The 19,108-nt window shown below is 40.8% G+C and overlaps 1 protein-coding gene across 3 annotated transcripts in view; it reads right to left on the bottom strand.

Moving 5' to 3' along the window:
• Window positions 1–19,108, bottom strand: part of SKA1 (spindle and kinetochore associated complex subunit 1) — a 50,651-nt gene that overhangs the window by 17,041 nt on the left and 14,502 nt on the right. For 2 of the 3 annotated variants that reach the window (XM_039542888.1, XM_039542889.1), the window contains exons 2-5: window positions 12,857–12,954; window positions 9,985–10,109; window positions 8,254–8,345; window positions 5,224–5,361 (exon numbers count right to left, since the gene is read on the bottom strand). In XM_039542888.1, the coding sequence (XP_039398822.1) occupies window positions 5,224–5,361; window positions 8,254–8,345; window positions 9,985–10,109; window positions 12,857–12,944 (443 nt within the window). In that variant the 5' untranslated portion in view covers window positions 12,945–12,954. Of the gene's footprint in view, window positions 1–5,223; window positions 5,362–8,253; window positions 8,346–9,984; window positions 10,110–12,856; window positions 12,960–19,108 lie in introns of all 3 variants that reach the window. The other variant, XM_039542887.1, reaches the window with a different exon arrangement.

Below are 19,108 nucleotides of genomic sequence, written 5' to 3'. Positions count from 1 at the left end.
TTAAGTGTCTCATCCTAACACACATGCCACCAAGAAACACATATCCACATATGCACCCCACTGAGCTGAGGCCAAGCATAATACATTTCAGACCAAGAGTGTAATAGTCTGAGAAAGTTACAATGATCAAATACACATTTGAAATGAAAATATTATCTTAGACGTAACCATAACACCATCATTACCATAACACCATCATATTCTTTCCAGATTACTAATTTTCTATAGAGATGATGGAAACTTTATCCCAAGTGAAAGATGTGATATGACTTTGAACCCTGAATCACTTTGATATCTACTACTATTTAACAGAGAAGTTATTCATTAAAATTCTATAAAGCTGCAGTATCAGATTAGCATCTATAAATTTCTTACAACCACCACATGGGCAGACTTAACTGCTTAAATTCATCTGAGATATTTAATTTGGTCTATTACCCTTTAAAGTACCATTTGAACACAACTGGGCTGGATACAGGAAAGCCTGATATACACATGGATATTGCAAAGTGTTAAGACAAACTACGAACTTCCAATTCAAAGGTGACCATGTGTTTGAAAGTCACATGGGAAGGGGCGTGCTCATTGTATATAGGTCTCATCTGAGATTCCAGTCCAGATCATTAAGTACCAAGTGAAATAGTGAGTTTGGTGGTTTCCCCAGCTTCACATTACAAAACCATCAAACAGAGAAGAATGTTTTTGTATTAATAGGAACTGTTCACATTGATCCAAATCACCCCTCATGAATTGTACACATATGTTGTGCTATATAAATAGGCTTGGAAGGTTTCGATTTGTATTGGTAAATGCCAGTAAACATTAATTTCACCATACACACACAAACTGACCTAAAAATATTTCCATCGATAATACGCCTCTACCCAATATAACGCGGTCCTTGGGAGACAAAAAAAATCTCACCGTGTTATAAGTGAGACCGCGTTATATCAAACTTGCTTTTCTCCCCCATTCCCTGACCACCCCCTCCAGAGACCCTGTCCCTAATCACCCCCAGGACTCCACCCCCTATGCAACCTCCCTGTCCCCTGACTGCTCTGACCCCTATCCACCCCTCACCCACCTCCTGACAGGCACTCACCGGCAGCGGCGGGAAGCAGAGCAGCCCAGCTGCAGTCCGCTCCACTCCGCCAGCTCCCAGCCGCAGTGACTGCGGGGAGGTTGGGGAAAAGATGCCCCCCATACTCACCTGCAACGGGAAGCGGAGTGATGGGCCCCAGCCCATTTCGCTTTCCTTGCCCCGGCACCAGCCATGTTGCTTGGGGGCGGCTGGGGAAAGGTCCTGCACTCACCTCCGGCGGGAAGCGGAGCCCCACGGCTGGGAGCTGGCGGAGTGGAGCGGGCTGGGGCTGGGCTACTCCACTTCCCGCCGCCAGTGAGTGTGGGGAGGTTGGGGAAAGGACGCCCCCCGTACTCACCTGTGGCGGGAAGCGGAGCGCTGCAGCTGGGAGCTGGTGGAGTGGAGCGGGCTGGGGCCAGGCTGCTCCGCTTTCGCCACTGCTGGTGAGTGCGGGGGGATCCCTTCCCCCAAGCCTCCTCCCCCAAGCAACACGGCTGGGGACGGGGCGAGGGAAGCGGAAGGGGCTGATCCCGGCCCCCAATTAATTCCCTAGGCCACTCTGGGACTGCGGGGCCCCTAAAAGTGCCCTCCCACAGCTCCTTCCCTCCCAGATCCTGAACGGGAGGGAGCCCCTGACCACCCCTGAGACCCTCTGCCCCTTATCGAACCCCTCAGCCCCGGCCTTACTACAGTTTGATTTAAAGATATTTACTTTATATAATTTGACATGATATTGAAAATCTGTTTTAATTGTTATAAGCTTTAAGTTTTTGAATTTGTGTCTAGGTCATTAAATAATTATCTGCTCCCCCTCCATAATTTCTCGCAACTTTGAAAATCGAAATCAACAAAAAAATTTTTAAAAAATTCTTAAAACCCATAATTTTGCACAACTGAAAATGTTAATTGATAAAATAGATAAAAAGTTTAAAAACAAACTGATATTTTCCATCAAATTTATTATAAAAATTGAATTCTACCAAGCCTATCAATGAAAATATTTCTATTAATATTATCATCAAAGATTTGTATTGGACTATAAATGCATACAGTATTTTAGAAACATACCTAAACACTCTCTGCCCGACCAACGGTGAACAGAACTGCATTTATTCAGCTCTTTCCTTCTTCAAAACACTTTATAATCATCTTCACCTAATTAATCTTCACCCTGCCCCAATTAGGTGCAGATTTATTAACCCCATTTTATAACCTCAAAGGTTAGTGGTGAGCTGCCAAGGAAAATTATTGTGTCTGTGCTATTTTTTTTTAAAAAAAAAAGTCTAGAAAAAGACCTCTCTTAATTTAGCACCCCCACTTCTTCAATTTAGGGTTGAGACAACTCACAACCCATAAATCTGAGGCTCCCCAAAAATCTTGCAGCAAAGGACAGGAACACAAGACTTAAAATACCTGAAATTTAAACAAATGAATAAACTTTCTGGCTTTCTTTATGCATCAATGTAGTGGGAGGGAAAAAGGCACAAACACAGTATTTTCCCTCTCTGCAGTCTCATTACCCTTAGATCTTTTGCCCTAGGCCACCAGAAGTGAGTGAGTGAGTGTGTGTGTGTGTCAGAGATGGGCTTGTAATTTAAGAGGTTCTGATTCCCAGTCCTATGCTCAACCCAGGTGTCTAGTAATCAGGTATTCCATTACCAAGACCAAAAACCAGAAACATGAGAATGATGCATCTTAAGCAGAAGCTACATGGGTAATCAAGAGTAATATTTGAAGATTAGGAAAAACAGCAGCCAGTTCTCGGCAATAACACTGCATGAATAGCCTTTCTTGCACTTAACAGAAGAACAATGGTTCCAAGTTCAGGACACTAGGTCTTTTGGATGCAGATAAGTGGAAAAAGTCTTTCACAGACTGTTCAAGATTGGGCTACATTCCAGAGTTCAGATGTGAAAATAACCCTGCAACTCCCCAGCAGTATCCCTCCACGAAGTAAAGCACCATTGTGTTGTGTTATTTTGAAAAATGTTTTGGCAAAATCATGTGGCCTCAGGGAAGCTTTGCAGTCATTGGAACCAAGCCTCATGATCAAAACCAATTTTAATTTGCCAAAGAAAGAATTAATAGTGACAGTCAAGTTAAAAAAAAAAATCATACTACTGCAGAAAAGCTTCTACATGCGTATTAAAACACATTATCATAACTGAATTTTCATCAAATTAATTTCTCTATCTGGAGGGTTTTTTTATTTCTTTCCTCTGGGACAACAAAACCCAAATAGTCAGTTTCCCTTTTATTTTATAATAAATTACCAGTAGAAAAGGGTGGAAAATCAGAAAAACTGTTTCACAAAAAATTTCAGAGTTGTTTCTGTTTTGCGTGATTTGAAATAGACCCTTTTCTGCCAAACTGTCATGGAGCTTTTAAATTGAAATTTTTCATTTTCTTAATCATTATTTACCAAAAACATTTGGTGCTACTTATATCAGCGCCATAGAACCATTTTAGCAGATGGTTCTTAAAAAGTAACTGTACAGAACCCTACCTCACACAGAGGAATCCAGAAGCTGGAGTGATGCTTATATTAATGCATATACAATCAATGGTGCCAAGTCCTCAGCATTGGACTTGGTCAGCTCAGATGGATCTGGAGACCTCAATGCCACTTTGACTGATCTGACCCTCAGCACTTGTCTTGGTTGAATTGGCAGATCCAGGAACTTTCATCTGCTTATGTTGCTCACAAAACCAAGTTGGTTCTCCAGAGATAACAGTGCTGGATCCTTGCTACCAAATTCAGTTGACCCAGGTGGATCCAGGGACCTCTGTACAGCACAAGGTGGACACAATCACTTTTGGCAAGCAGTTCTACAGAGTCCTTGGTGCTAGGACCTCAATATTGGATTCCCATCAACCCAAATGGATCTGGTCGCTAGGACCACTTTGGCCAGTGGTTCTCTGGAGTCAAGAAGTGCCTTTCTGGCACGAACTTACTCAACCAGGACAGATGCTGAGACTTCATTGCCACCTATGCCAAGCAGAGTCTGAATTTACAGTGCTAGACTCACTTGACTAGGTCTAAAGAGCTTCCCTGGAGAGCAGGGGTGTGAAATGACCTTTCTGCTTTCACAGCAACAGATTATTCCCATGCTGTATGGGTCTCTCTCTTGTCTCTGAGACAATCTAATGATAAAACAAAAATAGCCTCCAATGGACTTCAGGAAAAACAACCATGTAAGAGTTAAGGATACCTAGTGTGATCTACACTCTCTCTACCGTTGATGCCTAGAAGGAACTGAAAGGCATTTGGGGCTACTCCCCATTTTATACCTTTGGAATGATCTGTAAAGGATGAGTAAAGGAGGAGTGAGTGGCCCCAATTGATGCTGCTCACCAGAAGATTTTGAAAGCTCATAGTGCAAGCTCCTTGAAACCACAAATAGGAGTATGCAGAAGACACTTAAATGTGAACTGAGTTTTCCTACTGAAACCATGTTTTTTAAGAAACAAGAGGCTTGTCTAGTCAAATAGTTAGTGTACAGCAAGCTGGGTTGTAAATCTACAGTGCATTATCATGCCACATACTAGCTGTCCAAGTGGACCCTGCTTCTGTGCACTAACAGTTCCCTAGTGCTCATTGACCTAATCCTGTTTCAAAGCAGAGCGGATCAAAGCACACTAAGAAACTTTTAGTGCACGGTAGGTAGCAGGTTCACATGGACAGCTAACACATAGCATGCTAATGCACTGTAGATTTACATCCCAGCCTGCAGTGCACTAACTGCTTGACTAAACAAGCCCAAAGAATTTCTATAATGAATTTCAACACAATTTTGATACAATTTTAGATTAAAAGTGTGATGGAATGTTACACAAAAACAGAATTTTTTATGAAATAGTGTTGACATTACTGTAAGTCTAATTTTTGGAAAAAAGCGTTTTTTAAGCAAAAAACTATGTGAAAAGTTTTGACCAATTCTACTTACTAATCAATATCATTTACGATTCTCAAATACTGCAGCATTGTGCTGATTGGGGTAAACACCATTTCCGCTGGAATCTTAAACATTTCATAAAACATTCCGGTCAGCCATTGATTTTGTAAAAGCTAATTTTTCCAAAACCTAAATTTGGCTCCCATTTGTACCTGACATCATCGAGGAAAACTCTTGCTTACTTACGCAGGAACACCTTCAAATTCCTGTGCCGTTATTAGAGGGGCTTCTTTAATAAATTTTGGCTCTTTTGTGGGTTTCTTTACACATTCAGGTTCTACAGCTTTACTTTGTCCTTCAGACTTCACAATTAGTCCCAAAGTGCTGTAAAATGAATGAAAATTAAGTATAAAAATAGCTGATAATCCGTAGTTATGAACATACCAACAAATTATAAGATCTCTACTCACAAATCTACAATTCCTTTTCTCCCACTGATTGACAGGACAAAATTACTGCATTTGCTATATGTACTTTAATTGACTATTCATTATACCTCTTCATTTTTCAGTTAGAGAGAGACTGTTACCAGGCTTAGTTTCAAGTTCAATATACCACTGTATTCCACAGAACGGAGAGGCTTTACTTTTCACCATTTGCTTGTGGCTCAAAAACATGAGCCAGGTTATTATGCACTTATTGGTCTCATCATCAGACCCCTTTGAAACACAAGTTCAAAACTTGGTAAGACTGACTCACCTGTTTATCCTGTGATGCAAATAAACTGAACCTCATGGAGTCTGCGGCGTAGTTCTCCTAGATGGGATCGGAAAAGCCAATCTTTTCTACTCTGAGTGAAATTTACCAAACCCATGGTACTTTTTTAAAAATCTGCCCACCAAGCTCCTCAGATCAATATCCTTAGGTAAAATCTGTTTCCCTTCTCCCCAGTGTTGTACTGTATGCCAGTCACTTGGCTGGCTCTGCTCTACACATTCTGGGCAGCAATATGAAGAGAAGGATGTATTTCACTGATTTATGCATTGTTTGCTAAGTGCTATGGTATTCTGTGGGATGAAAGTTGCCAAGTAAATGTACAAAAATCATTAAAATAAAGTCGAAGTGTTACATAATGAAAGACTGACTTGCAAGTTTGGTCCCAGGGGCTAAGAGTATGAGACAGTGGGTAAGCCACCGCACTCTATAATTATGTCCTGGACGGTAGCATAGGAGTGTAATATCAGTGCAGCTGATGATCTTGGTTTGATGTCTCATTTAAAAGAAGGCATCTCCACCAGTACAGTGCCCCACCACAAAGATAACTTGTTGGAGTATTAGTTCAGATTGACTGAGGGGGATTAGTGTCACCTGCTGAATTAACAATTAAATGCTCAAAAACTTTGTTTATACAGAGTTAAGTTTGCCTAGTTCTGCCTTTTGCCCTTCCAGAACGTAGACAATGGCTAAACTGAAACCTCTGGAAACCAGGAAACACAAAGTTAAGGCAACACAATCTTAATTCTGCCTCATGGAGCTGGCGATAGCCACTGGGAATGGTTCAATAAAGATGGTGCAAAGGTTAGACTACCAAGTGAACTGATGGATTCACCACCTCTTGAGCTCTTCAAATCAAGACTGGATGCTTTTCTGGAAGATACGTTTTAATCAAAGACAGGCTCAATACAGGAGTAATTGGATGAAATTCTATGGACTGTGTTATACCAAAGGTCAGACAAACGATCTAATGGTGCCTTCTGGCCTTAAAATCTATAACTTAATAAGTAGACGTGCTTGACTAAAAGAACATGCCATTGTTTGCACTGTGTTCATCAGATTTGAACTGCAACATTTGTCTGCATGGACTCCAGCTTCACAGGGTGTAACTTTATTGAGTGGTGGAATGATTGGCTGGAGCAGCTTTGCAGAGCTGTGACCATGATATAATGAGATATGCATGTGCAACTTGTGGAATCAAGTATGCCCCATTTCAGTGCTGGATTTTGTAGGTTGTGTCAGAAGAAGTGTACAAGAATATGTTCTTGTCTTAAGGATTGTCAGCAGTATGGTGGCATACATGATAGTGGTCTTTGAAGCTTAGTGAGAGGTAAGTGCGGGGCAAGGCTGAAGGGGTAGAAACATTTAACAAGTCTGGGGTAGTTTGTGCAGAGCAGGTTCAGGGGTTGTATGTAGGTAGCTCCTGTTCACTACATCTGATCTAAACCTGAGTTTTGCCTGAGCAAAGAGAAGATGTTAGACTTTGCCCTACAGTGCTCATATGTAGAGCCTTGCGCGGATACAAAATTTGTATCCGCATCTGATCCGCTATCTGCGAACATGATCCGTGGATATCCGCAGATTTGCAGGGCGCAACTCATATGCTCTGTCCCCAAAATGTTCTGTATCATCTGTTAGGGTAGAGTGCTAGTATTTGTGCTACTGGTGTGTTGGGGCATCTCTTAAAAAGGATCGAGTTAAGGTTGCATTGCGGGGATGGTTTCCAGAGGTTTAAATTTAGCCATTCTCCCTGTTCTGAAAGGGCATGAGGCAGAACTGGGCAACCTTAACTCTGCGGTAACAAAATTTGGGGGTATTTCATTTCCTTGTTTTTTTGTTTTTTAAATAATAATTTATCAGTATCCCCATGTACCACAGCCCAGCTCTTCCCCACCACTGCCTCTGGCTCCTTGGTAATGATTACCCTTGCAACAGAATGTGAACACCTCCACTGTTCCTGTATAATCCTGTCTCCCGTGTCTATGCCTGCCCCTCACAGCCCAGTTCTCCCTTCTCAGACTTCCTCTCCATGGAGAGACACATGTCACCATAGGACCCACAGGCTGAGGAACTGGAGAGAGGATGCAGGAACAGTGATAAAACCTAAATTAAGTCAGTGCAGACATTTTTAGAAGAGAGGGTCTCTGACCCCTTCCTTACGACTCTACTTTTCCTTGCACTGCGACAACAATCCCCTACATTCCTCACTCCCAACTGCTCAGACTTCCCCATCACTGTCTGGACTCTGTTCCACCTCTTGCAACATTCCCTCCATCATGCCCTTTGCTTTGACCACCCCCACAACTCTGCTGCTCTGCACAAATACAGTATGTGGTAAGAAGCATTAGCACTCTAGATCTACTTAACAGGAATGCTACTAATATATAGAACTTGACTGAGTCCCAAAGATTTGCAGTTAATATCTAGTACTAGGAGCAGAGATATTCAGATTTTTACACTGCCAGTGTCACCAGAAAATCTGCCTATGTGAGTAATACGTACCACTTTGGGATTGCTTTGGGCAGATGGGGAGGAATATTTTCACAGAGGTGCTGTGCTTCATTATAGTCCCTCTCAAAAGACTCCTGCATCTCCTGAAATGAAGGATATTGGACTCTTTCAATAGTTTGAAGTTACTGAAAACGGTGCAATGGAAATGGTTCTGTTTACTACCCAGATGATGCGAGAATGACCCTTAACGAATATGCCTTAATGTGATTAATGAACTTTGCTGTTTGTTCACCATAGACCCTCACTCCTAACTCCCCAGAAGCAATCAGTGAAGCCTAGAAATTCAACTGCTTTTCATTCTAAATAACTTGAGCCAGAGAAGCTAAGAGTGATCCAGCGACAGAGGGGGAAAAACCTAAAAAGAAGGTGGCCACTGTAGTGATTAAAACTCTGCTTGCCACTAGCCAGAGGGAGAACACAGGAAGAATAAAGCTGGCTGCAATTAAGAGTCAAGGAAGGCGCTCCAAGGACTTCTCATTAGCACGCAAAAGAAGCCAAACTTCTGAGGTGAGGGCACCAGTGAGGTCACACCGCAAGACTGACAGCTCTGAACATTTAGAATCAATTCTGCTTGTTTGTCATAATTTCATTGTTGTTCCTGACTTTTTATTACTAAGGACAGTTTTATGCAAACAGGAGCTTTGTTTCTGAAGCTTTGTCTCTTCCTGCTCTTTATCCCTCAACCTGAAGTTATAATTTTGTGTGACATCATTATTTCCACAGCAACTAATTGCTTCTAGAGAATCATATTCCTACCAGCATTGCCAGTAACTCTCTTGTAAATAAGATTTCAGTTTCAATAATTTGATTGACATGACAGGATACCCAAGGGTTGCCAGACTTACTAAACCAATCTCAGGGCATGGGGGAGAATGACAGGAAGGTACAGAAGTTTTACACAATGGATCTATTTTAAATTATTATCTAGTGCTGATTTGGTGTCAGGCTACCATTGTCTCTTCACAGCCTAAAGTTTTTTTTTTTCCCTTACATGATTTCACCATTTCCTTGTAATTCTCCTGTAATTAAGTAGGACTATCACTGAAATTTAAGAAAAACTGAATGTGACAGTATTTTCATAATAGAACTATACTCATTAGAGGAAATATGTAATAAGAGCAACACATTAAAGCCACGGGAGTAATCACATACAAGTGAATACAAATATATGATTGTAGGACCAGTGTATACAAATCATTTCATTGTCAGAGCCCAGATAACAGTGCTAGAAAATAGTTGTAAAATGAAAGAATATTCTGGGCAATGACATACAAATGAGCACACAACTTGCCCCGCTGGCTTCAGAAATCCTGGCTTCACTAACAGTTTGAGCAGATAAGATGCACAATTATGGAGACACATTTCAGCTCAGGTGCGGATTTCTTCTGCAGGAGAATAAGACTACATGGGGCTAGCTGTGCCAGGAAGAAAGAAGAGTCCATTTCATAGGCAATATTTCCAATCTGATGAGGGGAAAAAGGCCTGATACAAAGCCCATGGGCTCAGTCCCAAAATGCAAAAACAACCATGATCAATATTTTGTTGTTGCAATGAATGCATTATACTTCTCTGCTCAACTCACTTACTATAACATTCTCATAGCTCAGAGACATACCACCTAATGACCTAGAAAGGAACCATTCTGGATAGGTCTGAGAGATTCCTTTAAACCTTCCCATTTTTATATTAGGATGCTACAAGCAGAACAAAATAAAAGATTACCTTGAGCGAATTCTTTAGTTTTTCTTGATGCTCAACTTCTATTTCCATTTTATTCAGGAGATCATTGAGGAGAAACATCTCATGCCCTATTTTACAGAGCACAGATTTCAAGGATGGCTCCTGACCTGTCAGACAGACACAGAGAGAGAGAGTGTGCAAGCTCAAAATTAAAAAAAAAAACAAAAAAAAAAACAACACAACCCACAAGTGCCTGGTTCACACATCTCCCATCTCTACCACCAAACATTTTCTGAATTCCTTCCCTACTCCCTGAAACTCCACATCATAGTTCCCAACCTTCTGGCAAAGAATGGAAGGCACTGTTCTCTTTGAACAGGGGTCATTATTCTGTGGGCTAAAGTGCTCAGTATCATCCCAGCAAGGGGGATGAGAGCTGGAAATAGAATGAGTTAGATCTCAGCAAAACAGTAAAAAGCACTGCAAATCAACCACAGTCTCTCTCTCTCTCTCTCACACACACACACACACACACACACCTTTGTTAAAAGAACACTACTGAAGTTGCAAAGTCAAGCACTCAAAGGTTATGAAATAGCAGAATTAAGGTTGCCTGAGCAACCTGAATTTGGCCCCCCTTGTGCATATCCATTATAGTTCAGTTTATAATCAGATGATCACATACAGTAAAATCTCAGTTACAAACACCTCATGAATGGAGGTTGTTTGTAATTCTGAAATGTTCAAGCTAAAAATCAGACCACTCCCTCCTCCACACTGCCTGCGTGCCTGAAGGGCAGTCCTTGAGAACAGAAGAAAGACAGGCTCCCTGTTCTCACTTTTAGTGTCCAGCTCCATCCCAGCCACTACAGGGAACATTTGGTTTGGCCCCTGCAGCCCTGGGCTGGAGCATGCTCAGTTACATTGTGGGGCTGGCACATGCAATTTGGTCTCATGTAGGAGCTGTGAGGGAATGAAGCATGCTCACTTGCTCTGTGGGAATGGCACATGTGTGGTCTGATCAGTACTTGGAGCTGTAAGAGTCCTGAACATGCTTAGTGAACATAGCTTCTTCAGAGATTTAACTGCTACAATTGAATAAGTCACCACTGAGCACAGGCAAACTGTGATTTATCAAAGGCTTAGAATTTGGCCAAATTTGGGCATATTTTCATGGGGATGGCAAAAGACACATCCTTGCCACAAAGGCTGTCCCCCTGCTTCAGAGCGGGGGGGCACTAGAGCTGTTGAAAGAAAAGTTGGTCTAAAGAGCGTTTGAACATGGGGAGAACAAAGTATTTCCCCCTAGCCTTGTTCTCAGATATAGTTGAAATATTTTTATCTGCAAATTGTCCTAAAAAATTCAGCTTGAGGCAGACGCCCCACGTGCAAAATTTCAGCCCAAACAGTTAAAGCTTCACAAAGTTGTCAGCAACTGAAAACAGGGTTTTATTATGGGAAGTAATGGGCAACCTTAATAGGCAGTACTACACCAGCCCAGTCTGTAATGTAACTATTTACATAAAGAAAACAGCCAACCAGTGAGATACAAATTTATCAATTAATGAATGGCTGATATTCCTAAATATAGCCACTTATTTTGGTAGATTTTGCTTGGATAAAAAGAAAAGGGCTACAAGCATTTTCCTCTCCTATTGAAGAACATCTTCAAGGCCTTTCTGTTCCAGCTTGGAGGTAGAAAGAATTCTGCTAAGCTTTGACTCACAACCAATTCTGCGGTACTAAAGAATTAAAGTATTGCACTTTCTCACACTAAAGAAAATAAAGTTCTATGAGAGACTTCCCTTGTCCCCACTCTCCAGCTCTCCCTCACCTTTCTCAACCTCCAACTCCCACAGGTTCCTTCCCCTCACATGATAGGCAAGCTAAGGTTTCCCACTCCTAAAAGATAACGGATCCTGGATCCTTCCTATTTCTACAGATGATGCCCAGACTATCTTCTACTCTTTATCTCTGAATTCAGTGAATGTACTGTCTATAACCATTGCCTTGAATTCTTCTACTCCAACTCCATGCACGACCCTCTTGCCTCTGGCTTCTGATGTCTCCACTCCACTGAAACTGCCTTCACTACAGTTTCTAATGATCACTTCATGGCCACATTTCACCTCACCTCTAACATCTAGGATGGTGGAAAAACTAGTTTGACAGACAGACAGACGTCAGATTTCTATCCAGATACCTGTATTGTTTAAGGATGCTGGGTTGTTGGTTTTTTTTGTTGTTTTTTTTTGGTGCTTTCTGTAACCATATGCAGCATTAACATTTAAAAAAAACCCACAGCACTAGAACTGCCCCTTTTATAAGCAGTTTGACAGAGAAGCCAAAGACTTATCATGCGCAGACAATAACCTACTCTGTTATGCCTACAGGTGATTTTAGGTGGGGTAGTATGGGAAAGCTTACTGTGCCACTGGCCATGCTATATCTGTTCTGTGGATAAACCATCAGTCTAAAACTCTGTCAGACTAGAACCATTCATTGCCCCTGGTTCTGTTTGGTATCCCCTCTAGTTTCCTCTTATTGTTCCTTTGATCCCACACTCTTGTCCCTGCCTTTTTCTGGTTGTCCTCCATGTCTATTAAGTTCCTCTCCTCTACTCAGAGAGCCCCAGCTCCTTCAGGTAGGTAAAGTAGACTGGCATGTTTCACAAACACTGAATTCTTGGTTGGTTTCCTCAGATTTACATAATACATTTCCAAAAGAGGACACAGCTATAGCAAGATCAGCAGCAACAAAAGTTATCCCACAGTTGTACATAAGTAATAGTAAAATAGCATTTTGAGATGAGCATTTAGATCTTCAATACTTGATGGAAAATCCTTTACTAAATATAATCCACATACCCAGATACACTCCCGTGAATATAAAAACACCTACTGAGCTCTCTTACCCATGTTTCTTAACTGAAGAGTCTTTTTGATAGTCGAAATCTTTGTGTTGATGTGAGAGCATAAATCTTCCAAATCTGAAGAGGCCATATTCCCACTACTGCTCTACAAACAGAAAAAACATTGGTACATTTAAGATATCTACATTATAAGTACAAGCTTTTTTGCTGGACTTTGTGCTGTGTGTGGCCCCAAGTGCCGGATAACCCCTACATGCATAATGACAATGGACAGCAATTGACTCTCAAAGGACAAAAAGGATACACTTGACCAGTGGACGGAACATTTCAGTTCGCTTCCTAATCACCCTTCTAGTATTTCTGAGGAAGCAATTAATGCTCTTCCAGAACATCCGCTAAAAGAACTTGCACTACCCCCTACCTTATGAGAGACCATAACAGCAATCAAGCAGATGTCACAAGGAAAAACACCTGGAATGGATGGCATGTCAGCAGAGATCTATAAGCAGGGTAGCTACCACACTACAAGGCACCTCACATTGCTCTTCTGCATTATCTGGGAGCAAAAGTCAGTACCAGAGGATTTCAAGGATGCCAGCATTGTCTACCTCTATAGCAGTAGTTCTCAACCTATTTACCATTGTAGGCTACATATGCAGCATGGACCTCATCCACACAATATATATATTACCTGTATGGCCCTGAGGATGTCACATGGGCCATAGCTATGTATTGATTGGGCCACAAGCGACCCGTGGGCCGAGAACCACTGCTCTATAAAGATAAGATGCTAGGACAACCTGTGATAATCACCGCAGCATTTCCCAAATCTCTGTTGCTGGCTTCAGGAAAAATGCTGGGAGCAGAATTGTAGTCTTTATATGGTGTTCATTGACTAAGCTAAAGCTTTTGACTCTAAGTTTTGAGAAGTATCAGAGGGGTAGCCGTGTTAGTCTGGTTCTGTAGAAGCAGCAAAGAATCCTGTGGCACCTTATAGACTAAGAGACGTTTTGCAGCATGAGCTTTCGTGGGTGAATACCCACTTCTTTGGATGCAAGCTTCTGTCATTCGATCCTTCCATGATGGGATGATGGCTGGAGAGGTGGAAAATGGTGAGATATCAAACCCCTTCCCACTCCCCAGTGACACCAAACAAGGTTGCATGCTGGTTCCACACTCCTTTCCGGCCTTTTTTCCCCCCACTATGCCTATGGATGTATTTTATGACATTGACAGAGTATTTATCCAGTTCAACACTGATGGGAAGCTGTTCAATCTGCAATGCTTCCGTGCTCACATGACAATGGCATATTTACTAATTAAGGAGCTTTAATTTGCTGATGACCATGAGTTGGTTGCTCACTAGACTGATGACGTTCAAGTTATAACTGATCACTTTGCTTGTGCAATCAATCATTTTAGTTTCACAATCAGCCTCAAGAAAACTGAATTACTGTACCAACCTGTGCCGGGGGATGCTCATACATTATTAAGATCAACAAAGCTCCTCTCAAGTTCATGGAGAAGTTTTGCTACCAAGGGAATACGCTGTCACAGAATGTCACAATTGATTATGAGATTACCTATCATGATTACCTGATGAAATGGGTATTCACCCATGAAAGCTTATGCTCCAATACATCTGTTAGTCTTTAAGGTGCCACAGGACTCTTGTTGCCTATCACATTGTAACCGTGCCTTTGTGGGTCACATCTAAGAATACCAAATTCAGGACAAACTGCTGAGAAATAGGGCAGACTTCCCTCCCCCCCAAAAAAAACTGGTGGTTATTCTCCCATAAGATATACCAAACCAGCAACAAAAGTAAACTTTTGTTTCACCACATTGACTAACAAGAAGTCAGAAAAGCAGTTTCCTTAGATATTCCAGTCCTTGTATCACTACCAAAACACTAGACTTAAAGATGAGTGGTTCTTTAAAACCAATTTAATCAAATAAAAGGTTCTTCTGATCCCAAAGGACCAGCCACACACCCAGGTCAATATATAACTCAGATCTTACGCAATAATCATGCTGTTGCCAATCCTTTAGTATCTAAAATCTAAAGGTTTACTTATAGAAAGAAAGAAAGGTGAGAGTTAAAATTGGTTAAAGGAATCAAATACATACAATAATTACAATGTTCTTGGTTCAGGCTTGTAGCAGTGATGGAATAAACTGCTAGCTTAAGTCAAGTCTCTGGTTGCTTCCAAATCATTGCAATGTCCTCAGTCTCTTGGTTAGACTGGTGCCATTAGGGTAAGTTCATAGTCCATAGGTTTGAGCAGGAAAGAGGAAAAATTGAGATGTTTCCAGGGCCTTTTATAGCTTCTGCTATGTGGAGGGAAATCCATTGTTTCAAACAAAGCCCTCAGCACAGCTAGTGGAAAATTACAGGTAGCAAGATGGTGTTTAGAGTCACATGGGCAAGTCACATGTCCATGCATGATTTTGCTTAGTCACAGCAGGAAAGTCCATTAAGTGCAGATAGGCGTCTCCCGTGGTCCATTGTGAGTTAAGTGTTCCTTGATGAGCCACTTAATTTGAATAGTCCCTTCAAGATGTGCAGGCTAAATACCTTGTGGGTGTTACTTCAGGATCAAACATATTTGAAATACAGGTATAGAGCCAGTGCTCATAACTTCAAATACAAAAATGATACAAATAGCATCATCATATTCAGCAAATCATAACCTTTTCATAGAAACCTTACTTGACAGAATTTGTACAAGATTTGTTGCAATTATATAACATTAATAGCAATAATGATCTACATGGTCATATTTAATCAGTCAGACCAACACTTCTATTTGGTTGTGAGATGTGGACAACATATCACAGGTTCATATATGCTGTCTTTGGTCTGTTTGCAGAGTCAAATGGTGGGACAAAATTTCCAATACCAAAATCCTTAATTGTTGTTGATATCTAGCATTCAAAGCAAGCTCATAAAAGTTCAGCTGCATTGGTCCAGGTATCTTGTTCACACGGTCAATTCGAGCATACCCAAGGCCATATTTATGGTCAGCTAAAGCAAGGCACCCATTGTCATGGTGGCCAGTACAAACAATATAGAGACACACTGAAGTCAAACTTGAAAGCATGTCAGGTTGACCCCAGCAACTGGGAAGCAACAGCCCATGACAGGGCAAGGTGGCAGAAGATGTGTCATGTTGCCACTAATTGCTTTGAAGCAAGGCACATTAACACTATGTGAAAAAATGTGTACAGCACAAACAAGTATGCTATAGACTGCAACAGTCATGGACAGTCTTGTCTGTCCCACATATAACCATGTTTCTAGTTCTCACATTGGTCTGACCTCACATATACATGTTCACCAATGGCATTTGCTGAATCCTCCATATGTTAACATCAACATGAACTCTATCATCATAAGTATAGTTATGCAAATAGAATTTAAAATGTACACTGCTTAGACAAAAAGTGAAGGGGAATTTCACCTTGCTTTTCCTGAAGCAGCAGACATAGTAAATGCTATTTAGTTGAGCAAACTGAAAGCAGGGCAGGGAGCATACTGAGGTAGGTGGTAAACTGGAGAAATCTGTGTGCTTGAACTCTACAGATAAAATACTAGTATTAGTCCTTAGATTTATGGGACTGTATTGGCTCCCTCTGGTGGTAAACTAGAACTGAAAACTACGGGTTTTGTTGTGGTTGTTTTTATAACCCACACACTAGTGCATAGAGAACAGGAGTAATTGCGGCACCTTAAAGACTAACAAATGTATTTGAGCATAAGCTTTCGTGGGCTACAGCCCACTTCTTTGGATGCATACAATGGAACATAGGTTGGCCAAATACGCATGATAATTGGCAGAGCTGTATAGCTACACATGTTATGCTCACACATTTAAGAAGTCTTTCACACTGCCACAGAATTGGTAAAATGTCACACTCGTATAAGAGACAGCTTATTTAGGAAAATTCTTAGACCCTAGATTCCCAGTAAAAAAAATCTTAAAGCGGAGTTAAACTTGTAAATATGTATAAGGGAAAAAAACTTTAATAAAATCCCTTGGGGTTTACGAAACACAAATGCTTGAGAGCCAGGATTCATTGTGTGAGGTGGGTTCCTAAAGCATAATGGATAGTATGCACACATTGGAACTCTGCAGTTTTTAAAATGTACAAATCAACCACCTTTAATAACTACACAATTCCCCTACTTACCCTACAAGTAGCCAAAAGGAACTACTCCTCACCAAGGACGACAACACACATACACAAATTTGGAGTTTCTAAGCTAAATTATTTTGTATATTACAAGTCAAAAAATAATTTCTCAAAACGTGTTCATGTTTTTAAACCCACATCTTCAAACACATTGCCCAATTTATGTCAAAGTTTCCCAGGCGAGAGGGGGGGAATCTATCCTGCCATAACATCAAACATGAAATTACAGGTAGATTGGTTATGACTAAGCCAAAGAAACAAAGGGAATTGGTGAAAGTGGAACAAAATCTATAGCGTAGACATGGCCTTTGGATTTACTGACTCAGTTTTATGGTCAGTTTATTCAAACACAGTGATCTATTCTGACACCACCATCCTATTTAAAAGGGAGGAAGCAGCTGTCAGAGCATTTGCAATGAGGGGCCCTGAACTTTGGAATTCACATCTCCCCTTGATCCAATGCACCCCAATTCTGTCAATCTTCAGGGCACACCACTATGCTCACTGTCTCTCTCAGGCTTTTAGGTAGGGAGTTGTGTACTTAAGTCTGGGAAATCTCAAAAACTGGCATTGTGGTTGGAGTGCTTTTTGTTTTCTCTCCTAGAGTTGGAGAACATCCTGGGCTATATTTTAATTTGTTTTAGTATTTGCACTTTTAATTTATGGCAAAGGCACCTAGAGTCATGGCTAGGCAATTTTTTAGTAAATATATTCTATAGATCTAAATAAATAAAAGTACATAGACTGCTGAAAGGATTAAAACTCTGCAAATATATTCAGCACAGAATTAGGAGAGAGACCAACTGATTTATTACAACTATACAGACACTATGCAAGATATACACTAGAATACTTACTCCTATGCAACTAAATCTCTCCCCATGAGTATCTGGAGTGTACTGCTAATTACACCTAATTATTCCTATTGGACTTGCTTCCTGTTTTCTTACAAAACCTTTTACTGTATATTAATTCCTGCCAACACTGAATATTCAGTCATTCCTAGAATATATATTCTTAATGAATGCTGATTTATTCTGCCTCAAATCCCATATGCTCTTCTTAGCCTTTCAAATGCCACAGGTCAAAAGGGCCAACTTTTCACACACTAAAGCGATAAGTGGTGTTTGTGAATTAAGATTAGGGTCAAATCACATCCTATTTCTTCAGGCTAAACTTCCGCTGAAGGCACGCTGGGGCCCTAAATAAACATTACATTTGGGAATGATCCAAGGTTGGTTTTCCACACCTAGGCTTACTAGGACAATGATCCTAATAGGATTCAGAATGCACCTGGCTGCTCTGTCAATGGCCCACACTTGCTCCCAGTTCTAGCAGTGCTGAGCCATTGACATCACACTGTGCCAACAGTCATATTTAAAAAAAAAAAAGTTGTAATTTTAATGTCTAATGTAGTCAAGACAGTTAGGGCTATATTCTATGTTCTCAACCTACGTGGGTATTCACCCACGAAAGCTCATGCTCTAAAACGTCTGTTAGTCTATAAAGTGCCACAGGATTCTTTGCTGCTTTTACAGATCCAGACTAACACGGCTACCCCTCTGATACAACCTACCCCAGAGCTCCCAGTTTTAGATAGTCAAGTAACTCTTAAGTGGACCTTCATACTTAAATAGCTAAATACTTTCCTAAGTTAGTATATTTCCTTTGCCAATATACCACTAGTAGGAAAGTAGCATAACTATTTTGGGGTACAGATTTAAGTTTTTGATCTATCTGATGTAAAACTGAACCAAAGCTCATTATAATCTGCCCGTTTGACTCAAACTCTAGTTGGGATACAAAGAAAGTTTTTTCTTAACATCCAGGGTACATTAAACTTTTTCTTATATGACATCTTAAAGAACTTGAATTACAAGAATAATTTTAACACAGATCATTCAGAACAAGAGAAAAACAATGAGTGCTGTAATACAATCTAAAATATAGTTGTACACAAAGAAAATCTGGTTAAGTATTCTCTGTTAACAGCTGCCTGGTGCAACAGGAGATGTATAAAACCAGAACACCACTCCCTAAAGCTTGTTGCTAATAATCTTAGCATTCCACACAGCACCCAGATGCTATTTCCATTAC

This window comes from Mauremys reevesii, linkage group 6 (genome assembly GCF_016161935.1).
Source record: "Mauremys reevesii isolate NIE-2019 linkage group 6, ASM1616193v1, whole genome shotgun sequence".
NCBI classification, from domain to species: domain Eukaryota; kingdom Metazoa; phylum Chordata; order Testudines; family Geoemydidae; genus Mauremys; species Mauremys reevesii.
The sequence above is the reverse complement of the archived record's forward strand: the minus strand, read 5'-3'. Positions and strand labels throughout refer to the sequence as shown.